General features: G+C 42.0%; 1 protein-coding gene across 4 annotated transcripts in view; it reads left to right on the top strand.

Moving 5' to 3' along the window:
* Positions 1–14,065, top strand: part of Iqgap1 (IQ motif containing GTPase activating protein 1) — a 94,766-nt gene that overhangs the window by 40,494 nt on the left and 40,207 nt on the right. For all 4 annotated transcript variants that reach the window (XM_013075120.3, XM_004852819.3, XM_021264851.2 and 1 more), the window contains 10 exons: positions 144–211; positions 2,202–2,315; positions 2,866–3,044; positions 4,049–4,133; positions 7,469–7,632; positions 8,612–8,696; positions 10,157–10,320; positions 10,499–10,659; positions 12,192–12,316; positions 13,848–14,011. In XM_013075120.3, coding sequence (XP_012930574.1) covers positions 144–211; positions 2,202–2,315; positions 2,866–3,044; positions 4,049–4,133; positions 7,469–7,632; positions 8,612–8,696; positions 10,157–10,320; positions 10,499–10,659; positions 12,192–12,316; positions 13,848–14,011 — 1,309 coding nt within the window. The remainder of the gene's footprint in view (positions 1–143; positions 212–2,201; positions 2,316–2,865; positions 3,045–4,048; positions 4,134–7,468; positions 7,633–8,611; positions 8,697–10,156; positions 10,321–10,498; positions 10,660–12,191; positions 12,317–13,847; positions 14,012–14,065) is intronic.

Here is a 14,065-nt window from a genome sequence, read left to right as displayed (position 1 = left end):
CAAAGGAGACTACTGTAGCGTACTGGAATGCTCTTTGTTCGTAATAGTTCTATTCTTTAACCAGTTTTGTCCTTTAATCTAAGAGCAACAACTCGGTGTGGCTGTCTGTGAGGTCTAACTCTTTTGCATATTGTGTCTTCTAGTTTGTACCTGTTCAAACTGGGTCTGGCTCCTCAGATCCAAGACCTGTATGGAAAGGTTGACTTCACAGGTAAGGAGTTACAGACTTAGCAGGAATGTTTGATTTATGTGGAGATAGCCTGGAAAGTCAGCAGTAGCAGTTTTAAAGAACTAGGGCTTTAGACATACTCTGGCAAGAAAAATGAAGGAAATATAAATAACTTGCTTCTCTTAATATGATGTAAAGCATAGTAAAATTGGAATTCAGGCTCTGGTCTCTTATTTATGACATGGGTGTAATTGCTGAAACTTAGTTTTCATAAATGTAATTTGAGAATAATATTAGCATATAACATAAAACAGTATTAGCATGAAACATTAAATGTTCATGTGTGATGAAAAAACAATTATTAGTCTTTCCCTTTCCCTGCTAGCTAGTACCTGTTGTGGGCAAATCAAAGGCAAGAGTGGGAAGTGAGGTAATGGAAAGAGGAGAATTTAGTAAATTTTTTTTTTTTTTTTTTTTTTTTGGCACCAGGGATCAAACTTGGGACCGTGTGCTTGTGAGGCAAGCGGCGGCACCACTGAGCTACATCCTGGGCTGAGAATTTAGTAATTTTAAGCTGAGTGTGGTGGCACACACCTGTAATCCCAGCACTCAGGAAGCTGAGGCAGGAGGATCAGCATGAGTTCGAGGCTAGCTTGGGGTACATAGTGAGATCAAGGCCAGCATGAACTACACAGTGAGACCCTGGCTTTAAAAAAGTTAGTAATGTTAACATTTAAGCTTTTTTGGGTGTATCTGTATGTTCAAGTCTGGTGTTTTGTTACTGTGACGGCATAGCTGGTGCTGTGAAACCTGATAAGGAAAAGAGGTTTATTTAGCTCATAGTTTTGGAGGCTGAGTGTCTAAGATCAGTTGACCCCATTGGTTTGACCTCTAGAGAGAGACTGTCAAGTGGCATCCTGGTGGGAGCACATCTGCAAGTGAGAGATCACGTTGTAGGACAGGAGCCAGAGCTGGATGGGACCAGGCTTGCTTTTCTTTTCTTTTTTGGGGGGGCAGGATTGAGGCAGGGTCCCACTATGTAGTTCAAGCTGGCCTTGAACTCACCAATCCTTCTGCCTCAGCCTCCTGTGTGCTGGGATTATAGGTATGCACTACCACGCCTGGCTAGGCTTGCTTTTCTTACAATTCTGTCTGAGAAGTAGCGTAAGTCCTGCAGAACTACCTTAATTTTGTCTGCCAGCAGTGTCTCCAGGAACCTGAGGATTTCCCAGCAGGTTCTGCCTCTTACGGGTCCTAGGACCTCTCATGTCCCACTGATTCCCAGGCCTCTAACATGAATCCATGGGACAGACCACATCTGCCCCAATGTGATGTCATCAGGTGCCTGGAGAGGCTTGGGGAGAAAAGGGCAACATCCCTAATACGGGCTAGGGATAAGGTAGATTCAGGTCTTTCCACTGGTGATTATTTTGTTTTAATTTTTTTTTTTTTGGTACCGGGGATTGAACTGGGGTCCTTGAGCTTGCAAGGCAGGCAGCAAAACCATTGAGCTAAATCCCTGGCCCAACTGGTGATTATTTTGTAGGCCTAGGAGTTTAAAAAAATTAGTAATAAACTTTACCTGTGACATTTTTCCTTCCAGTCTTGGAGCAAGAGCCAAACCTGACATATTATTTTCTTTATTGTTTGGCTTTCTGCCTTAGAAACAAGATTGCTGAATAGTAGCTAGTGATTTGCATGGTAAAGACTGACATAACTGATTTACTTGTTGGGTTGCTTTTAAAGCTTCCATTTGTAAGTTTATTGTAGGAAATGCCATAGCAACAGTTTTGAAAAACTTCCCCATAGCACCTTGTCCCTTTGTGGCTATGTTTGAGGCCCTGTGGATAGTAGTGGTGGTGAGTGCATTTGGTGGGTATTGTGCTGCGTGCCTTCCCACGTGATTTATTCAACTCTTACAACCACTCTTAAGAGGTTGGATACTAATTTAAAGTTCAAGAATTTGTTTTTTTCTCTGAGCTATGGAAAAGTGCTTAACTTGCTCTACTGGGTCTTCATTCTTTTCCTGTAGAAGAAGAAATCAACAACATGAAAATTGAGCTGGAGAAGTATGGGATCCAGATGCCCGCCTTCAGCAAGATCGGGGGCATCCTGGCCAATGAGCTCTCCGTGGATGAAGCTGCATGTAAGGAGAGAGAGATTTTTGGGGTTCAAATGGGATTGTTGGTACCATTTGCAGTCACTAAGTCACTATGGCGGTGATCTTGAACGTTGGGAATTTTCCTAGAGAGTTTAAATCTATAATTGTAATTTTAAATACTGTTACAGTCACCTCTACTGTTATCTGGAAATGAATTACTGATTTTGGTTAATAGGAAAGCATTTAGAAAGTGGGCTCTACACTTCACTGCCTGTTGTTTTTTTTCTGTATGGTATTTAGTAGGCAATTAAAGGTGAACATTTTCATAGCAAATGTTTCTTGCAAAATTCCTTATGACTGTTTCTCTGTGCAACTGCAAATTCAGCATGGGTCACAAGCAGACCTGTGGCTTTGTGTATCATAAGGATGAGAACAGGTTTGAGGACCCATGGCACCGTTCCTGTAACCCCAGTTGCTATTTCTCTTTCTCTAAAAAGGAGCCTTCCTCTGTACTAGAAGGTTCCAATATTTTTCTGTATATGTCATATGCATTGTTTAGTAATCTCAGTGTTCTGTGCTTTGGATTTTTTTTTAGTACATGCTGCTGTTATTGCTATTAATGAAGCTATTGACCATAGAATTCCAGCCGACACATTTACAGCTTTGAAAAACCCCAACGCCATGCTCGTAAATCTTGAAGAACCCCTGGCTTCCACTTACCAAGATATACTTTACCAGGCCAAACAGGACAAAATGACAAATGCTAAAAACAGGGTAAAAATGGAACATCTCTTCTTCCTATTTAAAGTATATATTTTTATCATTTGATGATACTACTTTAAAAATCAGTTTTATTGAAGTACTGTTTACATACAATAAAATTCATCTACTTCAAGTGTACAGTTTGAGTTTTGCTGAATGAAACATCATCCCAAAGAGTTTCCTGGCAACTTCTGCCTCCCCTGCTCGCACCTCAACTCCAGGCAACTACCAGTCTGTTTTCTATTGCTACACTTTACCTTCCCTGATCTCATACAAATGGAATTACACAGTCTTTTGGTATTAGACTCTAGTTTGACCTATATTTTCTTCTTGAATTTTGTGTAATGAAGTTTTTGGAGTGTGGCCATTAAAAACTGATAGTGTCCTTTTGAAAGAGGGTTTCCAAATATTTGCATGGCCCTTCTTTCCCAGCTTCTCTAGGATAAAGTGTTTGTTTACCATTGTTTAAGGTATGTGGAAGTTGGTTGAATGAGTCTAACTTGAAAAAGCTGAAGCTAAGAATCTCATTTCAGACTCCATACAAACATACTCATCCCTTGAATTAGTGACTGCAATGTCTCAATTCTTTGGAACTTGTCCAGATGACAAGGTGAAGGGAACTCTGTTCTCAGAATATTCTTTTTCCTCTCTTGTAGAGCAGGGACTTCACACCCCAGGATAGGTGCCAGATTGGCTGCAGGCAAGTTGCTGCAGCCAGGCCTCTGCCTGCATCACCAGTGAGAGGCTGCAAATGGCCCTTGTGTGCCCACTCTGTCCAGCTCTGAGCCCACCACCCAAGAGTGAGGAAGGCGGGTCATGAAGCGCTGCCCTCCTGACCCAGCTCCGCTTCTCACATGTTTAGTGAGAGTCACATAGTGTTCTCCTTGGTCTTTACAAGGATTCTAAGCTGTAGTCACATGCCTTTGGTGTTGTTAGGGTGGGGGAGAAGTGCAGATGTATTTCTGTGTCTTCCTAGAGAACTGAGCTGCTAATTTACCCTTTTTATTCCTCCTCAGACAGAAAACTCTGAGAGAGAAAGGGACGTGTATGAGGAGCTGCTCACACAAGCTGAAATTCAAGGCAATGTAAACAAAGTGAACAGTAAGTATGGCCCTGAGTTAGGCACTCAGAGGACATTACAGAATAATGTCAGGGGTGAGCTACTCTTGGATTAAGAGCATGGCTTAATGTAGTGATTTTAGATGCTACTGAATTTGTTTAGAACCTCTGAGGTTTATAGTCTCTGGTGTTCCTTTGCCCTGTCTCCACTCTCCTTGTCCTTAGGCAGGCCCTGTCTCCTGCATCTGCAGCAGCAGCTTCTTAACTGTTCTTTTTTGGCCATAGATTCACTCCTTCACCATGTTATAAACTTTAAAAAAATGTATTTTCCATGTTATTTAATGATACTGGGGACTGAACATAGGCATGCTCCACTACTGAGCTATATCACCAGCCTTTTTAATTTTAATTTTTCAACAGAGTCTCACTAAGTTGCTCATGGGTGGCCTGTAGAGCTTGAGATCCTCTTGCCCCCCAGCCAGCTGGGATTACAGCCCTGTGCTACCATGCCCAGCACATTTTCCAGTTTTTAAAGTAGTACATTAAAGCTGTCTAGAATATATATAAACAATAAAAAATTAGACCCCATCATTTAAAAATAACATTTACTGACATTTTTATGCTTGCTCTTCAAAGTATTTAAACAAAAATGAGATTATAGTTTCTGTATTAATTTTGTGAAAATATGTTACACACTTGAAAAATTACTTCTTAGCTAAGAAGTGTCTTTTTCATTTTGTCATACCTCTGCTAAAGAACCTGCATTAGCTCCCTCCCTGTCAGATTGAACCCAGGGCCTTGCACATACTTGGCCAGTGTTCTACTACTGAGCTGTATCCCCAGTCTTTGCATTTTGAGGAAGAGTCTTGCTGAGTTGCCCATGCTGCCCTTGAACTTGAGATCCTCTTGCTTTAGCCTCCTGAGTAGCTAGAATTACATGTACCACCTCTCCTACCCACACAATGCTTCATGCTTGTATCTTTTTAAATTTTTTTGGTACCAAGGATTCAACTTGAGTCCTTGCACTTGCACAGCAAGTGGCAAAACCACTGAGCTAAATCCCCAGCCCACTCATGCTTGCATCTTTTTGGGACCTAATTTATCTAATTTTGCTCATATTCATTTGCTTTATTTCATGACTCATGAAGAGTGCCTGTGAAGTGGTACCGACCTGGAATTTGATCTCGTCTTCTTTTGGTGCGGGGATTGATCCCAGGACCTTCATGTTCTATGCTAAGCACAGGCTGTATCACTGAGCTACTGTCCCAGGCCTTGTTCTCATGTTAATAGCAGTGTGACATTGGGTACCTGCGACAAAGCTGTTATACAAATAATGTATATTAATTGCTTGGTATTTAGTAAGTTCTCAGTAAACCGTAGTATTATCACTTTGTTAATCATGTAATTTCTCTACCATAGTCCCTTCATGGCTCATCTCTTACCTAATCCAAACCATACCCATCATTCAAGATCCAGTTCAGTTCTCTCTTCAGTGCCTGTCCCAGTTCACAGTACTATATGTGTCTTTCAGATCTCCTACAGCATTTACAATCTGAGCCACACAACTTTGCACTTACTCATGTATTGCCTTGTATCACTTGCTCTTTGTTTCTCAGCTTTGTACTCCTTACATTAGAGAGCATTCTGCTTCTTTTGAAATCCTTGTAATATCTAGCATAGGATTAGGTTTATCAAAAGAACTAAAACATTTGATTTCAGCAAATTAGGCCAGGCTTGATCTTGTCTTGCTCAAGATAATAAAAATGTAGTAATAATTCATTGTTTGTTTGAAGGTCCTAATATCTCATATGAACTAATAATATTCATTTTTTTGGTACCGGGGATCAAACTTGGGACCTTGCGCTTGCAAGGCAGGTAGCAGCACCACTGAGCTAAATCCTGGCCCCTAGTAACATTCTTGTTTCTTTTTCTTTTCCTTTTCTTTTTTCTTTTTCTTTTTGGTACCAGGGATCGAACTCGGGACTTTGCACTTACAAGGCAGGTGGCAGATCCCTGGCCCCCCTATAATATTCTTAATAACTAGACAGCATTTACAAAGATTTTATCAACTCTGTCAGAATATGATAATAAAGATACCTTCCTAATAGGTTGAATTTTTTTTTTGGTACCGGGGATCTACCTGGGGACCTTGTGCTTGTGAGCCAGGCAGCGGCACCACTGAGCTAAATCCCCGGCCCGACGTTTTGTTTTTTTAAAGACAGAGTCTCACTGTGGAGAGTCCCACTGCCACATAATATTATATTACAGAATTTGTGTGAGCTCTGGTTCTATGGCTAGAAATAGAGATTATTAAGGAAGATCCCTTCTTCCACTCTGCACAGGGTGAACCACCCGTGACATCTGAGAGTGTGTTCAAAAGATATCAGTGTAACAAATGGGTTTTAAATGATGGTATATAGGAAATGATTGAAGGAGCTCAAGCTGTGTGTGAGGAGAACATTGCCACAGGAAGATAGAATTGGATGTATTCAGTGTGAACTCCCAGATGGGAGCTTTGGGAAGTCTTTGAGCCAGGCATAGTGGTGTATACTTGTGATTCTAACTACTTAGGAAGCTGCAGCAGGAGGTTCACAAGTTCCAAGATCAGCCTAGGCAACTTAGCCAGACCCTGACTCAGAAATAAAAAGGGGTGAGGATGTAGGTCAGTGATAGAGTGCTTGACTGTTGTGGGAGGTGGGGAGAGGGGTGGGTTCTATCCCCAGCATTGCAAAAAAAAAAAAAAAAACCCCAAAAAAGTCTTTTTGAAACATACCGTCCAAAGATGTAGTAAATTATCATGGAAGATACTTTATTCTGTCTAGGAGTCTATAAGCTTAATCTGGACTACTAATTGGGACTTTAGAGGGAATTTAGGCATGGTATTGGTCTGGATTGGTGACTCTTGTAGTTGTCCTCTTGTTGGTGCTCAGCTGTCTACATCTGGAAACTTTTAGGTAGACCTAGAGTGTAACCTAGGAATGTGTGTGGAATCTGATGAGCAGCCTGGTTGGGAAACTTTGGACATGATGACTTTAAAGTTTTCTTCTAATCCTAAAATTTTATGCTTTTGATATACTATAGGATAAAGATTTTCCCAGTTAAGCCAAGTGTGGTGGCAGACACTTGTAATCTCAGCACTCAGGAAGCGGAGGCAGGAGGATCTCAAGTTCTAGGCCAGCCTGGGCTACATAGTGAGCTCTAGTCTATGAATTACACAGTGAGACCTTGTCTCAAAAAACCAAAAACAAACAAACAAAAAGTTATCTGAATTATATTTCCCTAATCTGGACCTGAGATTGCTTGCTTTGGGGATGGAAAGTGTTCTAGGCTATTATACTAAAGTCAGTTTTTTAAAGCTTTTGCTTTTTTCTTCTCAGCACTTTCTGCATTAGCAAATGTCGACCTGGCTTTAGATCAGGGATCCACTGTGGCCTTGTTGAAGGCACTGCAGTCCCCAGCCCTGGGTCTCCGAGGGCTGCAGCAACAGAATAGTGACTGGTACCTCAAGCAGCTCCTGAGCGACAAGCAGCAGAAGCAGCAGGTGACATTACATGGGGTTGAACCTGCAAGTCTTTGTGTACATGCACTGGAGTCCCCTGTAATTTAAAGATTGAAGTGCCCTTTCTTACTCCTCATATAACCTTCTTCTGTCCTCTTTATTAGTTTTCAAAAAAATCCTCAGGTAAAGAACATATTATCTTTAGCCTTCCTTGCTTTTAGAGCTGTGAATCCTTTTTAAAATAAATAATACAGTGCACGCACACACACACACCCATCTAACCACCTTTCATTTCAGCTACTTCCTGAGAAAAAGCCTTTAGGAAGAATTACATTTTTACTTTAAGAATTTCCACTATAAAACATACTTCAGTGATTTCCTCTAGTCACACTGGGAAAGAACTTACTGGCAGCAGGGGTAGATTGTGTGGGATTGTACTTGATGGGAGTTTCTTTTAAGCACATTTGTCTAAATAAGGGCAAGTGGGGCCAGGGATTTAGCTCAGTGGTTCCGGGCTGCCTCGAAAGCGCAAGGTCCTGAGTTCAATCCCTGGTACCAAAAATAAATTAATTAATAAATAAATAAGGGCAAGTATACGTTTACAGATTTCCAACATATGTTGGTCAGAGCAAGCAGCATCAATGTGCTAGTGATTCTCTATTTTCAGAACATTATGTTGCTTTCTTTGCACATAATATTTTATAAATAAATGTACATATAATAAATGTACGGATGTCTGGAAAGTCACTCTTCTGCCCCCAATTTGGCAAGGGCTTCTAGCCCTAGCTGGGCAACCGCCTTGGCTGTGCCTAGCTTAGAGCTCCATGTCCGCACTGTGCCTCTTGTGACTGCTATTAGGATGTGACAACTCCCAGCCCCCAGGCAGAGGCACAAGTCCTCTTTTTTTTAGTACTGGGGATCGAACTTGTGAACTTGCGCTTGCGCAGCAGGCAGCAAAACCACTGAGCTAAATCCCCAGCCCACAAGTCCTCTTTTCCTAAATAGCCTTTCCTTTTCTCAGAGTGGTCAGCTTGAACCCCTGCAGAAGGAGGAGCTGCAGGCCGGAGTGGATGCTGCCAACTGCGCTGCCCAGCAATATCAGAGAAGTAAGTCCTGTCTGTGCAGATACACAGGAGGGAGGAAAGCTGTGGCTTTGTGTCTTTGAAGGGCTGAGGTTAGCACTTGTTGCCCTTCACCCCCTATACCAGCCTGTAGTAGTTAAATTGTCAGGTAGCTTTGGTGACAGTAGAATTCTACTTTAGAAATAGGACTGGAGCCAGGTGTGGTGGTGAATGCCTGTAATCTTAGCACTCAAGAGGCTGAGGCAAGAGGATTGCTATGAGTTTGAGGCCAGCCTGTGCTACATAGTGAATTGTTCAAGGCTAGCCTGAACTACAAAGCCACACCCTGTTTTAAAAAACCAAACAAAAAATGGGCTGGGGATTTAGCTCAGTGGTTCTGCCGCCTGCCTCGCAAGCACAAGGACCTGAGTTTGATCCCCAGTACCAAAAAAACCAGAAAAAAGTAGGACTGGAATTAGTGCCAGTTCCCTTTGGCTCATAAGCACTTCATGGTTGGTTAGGGAAGTATCTGGAGGAGGTGACACTTGAGATTGTTAAGATGTGCATTGTGAAAGAGGAGAAAGAAGAATGTTCCTAATGTGGGACATAGGGGGAAAAGGACATGGGAACTGGGTGCAGATGGTGAAAGATGCATTTAAGGAGCAGTGGTTAGAATAAAATTTTTTATGAGGCAACGAAAATCTTTATTACCTCAGAACAAGTACACTTACACCTCATCAACAGCTTTAAGAGTCACAGAAATGCGGGCTTCACACCATAAAGTATTACAGACTCTGAGGAGTGGTCCTTTAGACTATTTTGGCTGTAATACTGAGGTAACCAATTGACTTTGTTTAGTGAAAATACCTCTGACAACAATGGAAAACACCAACTAGTTATAACATCCAAGAAAAGTTTTTGGAGGTGTTTTGGGCTAAGCAGTGTGAAATGAGTGCCAGGAAGATTGTGAGAAGACTTGATGGCAGCTGAAGGACATGATCTTTTATTTGTTGGGCTCCAGGGCAAGTAGAGAGTAGTGGCAGCCTGTGGGAGGAAATGATTAGAAGGAAAATGTGGATTTGAAAAAAAGAAAAAATATGTGAGTAAGGAAAACAATTAGGAGGCTTAGTTATATATTTTTTGTAACAGCCAGGCATGGTGGCATACACCTGTGATCCCAGTACTCTGGGAGGCTGAGGCAGAAGGATCACAAGTTTGAGCCCAGCCTGGGCAACGCATTGAGTTAGTAAGGCCTTGTCTCACAAAGAGAAAAAAAAGGACTAGGGATGGAGCTCAGTGTGAAAATTTTATTTGAGATAAAGTTCTCATTAAATTGCCCAGGCTGCCCTCAAACTTGTGATCCTTCTGTCTCAGCTGCCCAAGTAGCTAGGATCACAGGCATGCATCACTGTGCAAAGGCAAAGCCAAGAGGCAGCTGTTTAGAGATGAAAGTTGTACCTCAGACTTCATGGCTGATTCTGCATTTCTGACCTGTTTCTGCACAGGGTTGGCAGCAGTGGCAGCAATTAATGCTGCAATCCAGAAGGGTGTTGCTGAGAAGACTGTTTTGGAGCTCATGAACCCTGAAGCCCAGCTGCCCCAGGTGTACCCATTTGCTGCTGATCTCTATCAGAAGGAGCTGGCTACCCTGCAACAGCAGAGTCCTGAAGTGAGTTAACTGAGCCTGCCCTGCCTATGAGTGAGCAAAGCGCAGTGGGAGGGAATTTAATAGACCTGTCTTAGTGTACTTAGTGGACTGTTTTCCAGAAGCATAGTGTTCATAAACATGTAAGTCCCTTGGCGAGGGAGAGACTCTGCTCACTGTTTTCCTCACCCATTCTGTACAGCATAGCCTCACCCATCCGGAGCTCTCTGTTGCTGTGGAGATGCTATCATCAGTGGCTCTCATCAACAGGGCACTTGAATCAGGGGACATGAATACAGTGTGGAAGCAACTGAGCAGCTCGGTCACAGGCCTGACCAACATCGAGGAGGAAAACTGTCAGAGGTGAGGCTCAGGATGAACACAAGTCCAAGCCATAGCTCTCAATGCCTGTTCTTGTGTGTTAGCACTCCTGTTTTCCTTGAAGCCATTACAGCGTTAGTGTAGTTAGCCTTTTGGTGTTCTGCTTTGATTCTTTTTTTTTTTTTTTTTGGTACTGGGAATCAAACTTGGGTCCTTGCGCTTACGCAGCAGATGGCGAAACCACTGAGCTAAATCCCCAGCCCTGCTTTAATTCATTTTATTTTTTGTTTATGAAGGATTTACAGTATGTTACAGACAACCATGACTTTCTGCTCCTAAATAAATATGCTTATCTAAAATTTGTCATGTAGCCAGAACAACACTACCTAATTTTTTTTTTTTTTTTTTTTTTTTGAGACAGGGTCTCACTATGCAGTAAAGTGTGGTCTTGAACTCACTATGTAGCCCAAGCTGGCCTCAAACTCACAGCAATCCTCCTGCCTTAGCCTCTCAAGTGCTGGGATTACAGACCTGTACCACCATGCTCAGCTAACATTACCTATTGTCTTGACAAAAATTTTTAGCATCCTCTAAACTGAGACTATTTTGAGTCTTCTTTAGTTATTCCAAAACTGTCCTTTATATGAAACAGGATCTGGTCCAGGACCATGTGATGCATCTGGCTTCTGTGTCCCTTAGGTTTCTTTTAATCTAGAAAGATCCTTTTCCTCATGACAGTGGCTTGTTAAAGATGGAGCCACTTGTCCTTTAAAATGTCCCATCTTATGGACAGTTCTAGGTGCCTTCTTTGGTTTATTATAAATTGGAAATTAAATCTAAAGGCTCATTATGGTTTACTTCACGGTTTTGGTTGACTTGTATTTCATATTGCCTCATATTAAAAGGCACATAAAACCTACTTTTCTTCCTACCATGAGGTATTCTAAGATTGATCCCTGGATTCAGGAGACAGCTTGTACCACCATTAGATACTTTATATTTTCCTTGTCACCAGAATGTCATTTCTTTCTTAACCTTTTGTACCATCAAAATGCCCTTTCCTCATTAACCATTCACCTCATATTTTGATCCCAATAGATAATTTTTGTTCAAACCTTCATAGTTGCTGGATAATAACTTGTTGGTCTGTCATTTTTTTTAGACTTACTAGCTTGTATTTGGGTTTGTTTTTTTTTTAAGTGGTTCTGGGCATAGGATCAGGGCCTCATGCATGCAAACCAAGTGCTCTACCCCTGAGCAACAACCCTAGCTCTGGCCTTTCTTCCCCCTTGTCTTTAGAATTATTTGACCTACTGCCCCTAATTCTAGAGCTGGTCTTAGCAGGAATTTAGAAAATATAACTAGCTATTGAGAATGAGTTATTTCCTTGCCTTTTCACAGTTCGTTTAAGGTAACTCCCTAGTCCCAGAATTTGCCTATAGCTTATTTCACACAGTTAGGGTATCCTAGTAGTTTTTGTTCTTTGAATACTTTGTTCCTTCATCTTCTCATTCCCGTTATCTGGAACAATCCTAATGTTTGTTTTGTCTGCTTTTGGTCGGGTCCTGGGGCAGGTATCTTGATGAGCTGATGAAGCTGAAAGCTCAGGCACATGGAGAGAATAATGAATTTATTACCTGGAATGACATCCAGGCTTGTGTGGACCAGGTGAACCTGGTGGTGCAAGAAGAACATGAGCGTGAGTAATCATCCTGTCGGTCAAATAATGTCACCATTGGGCCAGGGATTTAGCTCAGTGGTTCTGCCACCTGCCTCACAAGCGCAAGGTCCCGAGTTTGATCCCTGGTACCAAAAAAAAATTTTATCTTTGGCCTGGGGATTTAGCTCAGTGGTTCCACTGCCTCCCTCGAAAGCACAAGGACCCAAGTTCGATCCCCAGTACCAAAAAAAAAAGTATATAATGTCACCATGGAAGGTAGGGTGAGTCTATGAGCTGGGTCTAGATAACACTCCTGGAAAAGTTTTTGGGTGAAAAATTGAAAATACTTACACAACTCAAAAAGCTAAGGTTGGGTATTGTTTTCAAAATTCTAGTCAGTTGCTGTAGTTAGATAGGTACCCAGTAAGAGCTAAGTTTTTCTGGAGGTGAATTGAACATGATTTGTTATTGCTAAGTGCTGTTTTAACAAGTAATTCTGGCACCAAGGACCTGGTAGTATGTCACCTTGCACAGGCTGGGAACACTGTAGGCACCAGACAGATGCAAGATCCAGGGTTCCTGGGCTGCTGCATTTCTGAACTACTGGCTACAAATTCAGGGGTTCCCTGTACCCTTTCAGGTCCAATAGTTTTCAGAACTGAGAAAAGTGCTAGACTTATCATCATAGTTTTAAGGATATAAATAAGGACCAGCTAAAAGAAAGACCCATAGGTCAAAGTCTGGGAGAATCCCAAATACAGAGTTTCTGTGCCCTTGGGGTGCATCACCTTCCTGACATTGATGGATGTCACCAACCAAAGCAGCTCATTCAAGCTTTTGGTAGTTTTCATTTGGGCTCATTATATACACATGGTTGACTGAATTATTGGCTATGTGAAGAAAGGCTTGCTAGTTTGTAATAGCCATCCTGCTGGGTTGTTTCGTATTTTTTGTTTGTTTGTTTGATTTTGAACTGTAGGTTGTTTTGTTTTTAAGACAGGGTCTCACTATTGTTGGTCAGCTGGTCTCAAACTGCTGGTTTCAAGAAGTTTCCCACTTTAGCCTCCCAAGAACCTGAGACCACAGGCATGCACTGCTGTGCTCAGTAAGAGTTGATTTGTTTATAAATTTCTTTTTTTTGGCACTGGGGATCGAACTCGAGTCCTTGAGCTTGCAAGGGCAGGTGGCGGCACCACTGAGTTAAATCCCCAGCCCTGTTTATAAATTTCTTAATTAAAAAATAATCTTACAGGGCTGGGGATTTAGCTCAGTGGTTTCGCCACCTGCTGAGCAAGCGCAAGGACCCGAGTTCGATCCCCAGTACCAAAAAAAATAATAATAATCTTAACACCTGCTGAGCAAGTGCAAGGTCCTGAGTTCAATCCCCGGTACAAAAAATAATAATAATAATCTTAGCTGGGCTTGATGAGGCTGTAATCTTAGCACTTGGGTGGGTGAGGCAGGAGGATCATAAGTTCAAGGTCAGCCTGAGATACATAGGGAGATCTTGTCTCAAGAAAACCAAAAAAATAAATAAATTTGAAAAATCTTTTTTCCATTATATACATAGGGATTTTGGCCATTGGTTTAATTAATGAAGCTCTGGATGAAGGTGATGCCCAGAAGACCCTGCAGGCCCTGCAGATTCCTGCAGCCAAGCTTGAGGGTGTCCTTGCAGAGGTGGCCCAGCATTACCAGGATATGCTGATCAGAGCCAAGAGAGAGAAGGCCCAGGTGAGTGACATCTGACCTGGAACCACTCTCCCCAGAGCCTTCCTCCCTCCTGGA

Source organism: Heterocephalus glaber, unplaced genomic scaffold (genome assembly GCF_053883595.1).
Source record: "Heterocephalus glaber isolate CG9 unplaced genomic scaffold, H.glaber_assembly_v1.0 deba00001531, whole genome shotgun sequence".
Lineage (NCBI taxonomy): Eukaryota > Metazoa > Chordata > Mammalia > Rodentia > Bathyergidae > Heterocephalus > Heterocephalus glaber.
The sequence above is the reverse complement of the archived record's forward strand: the minus strand, read 5'-3'. Positions and strand labels throughout refer to the sequence as shown.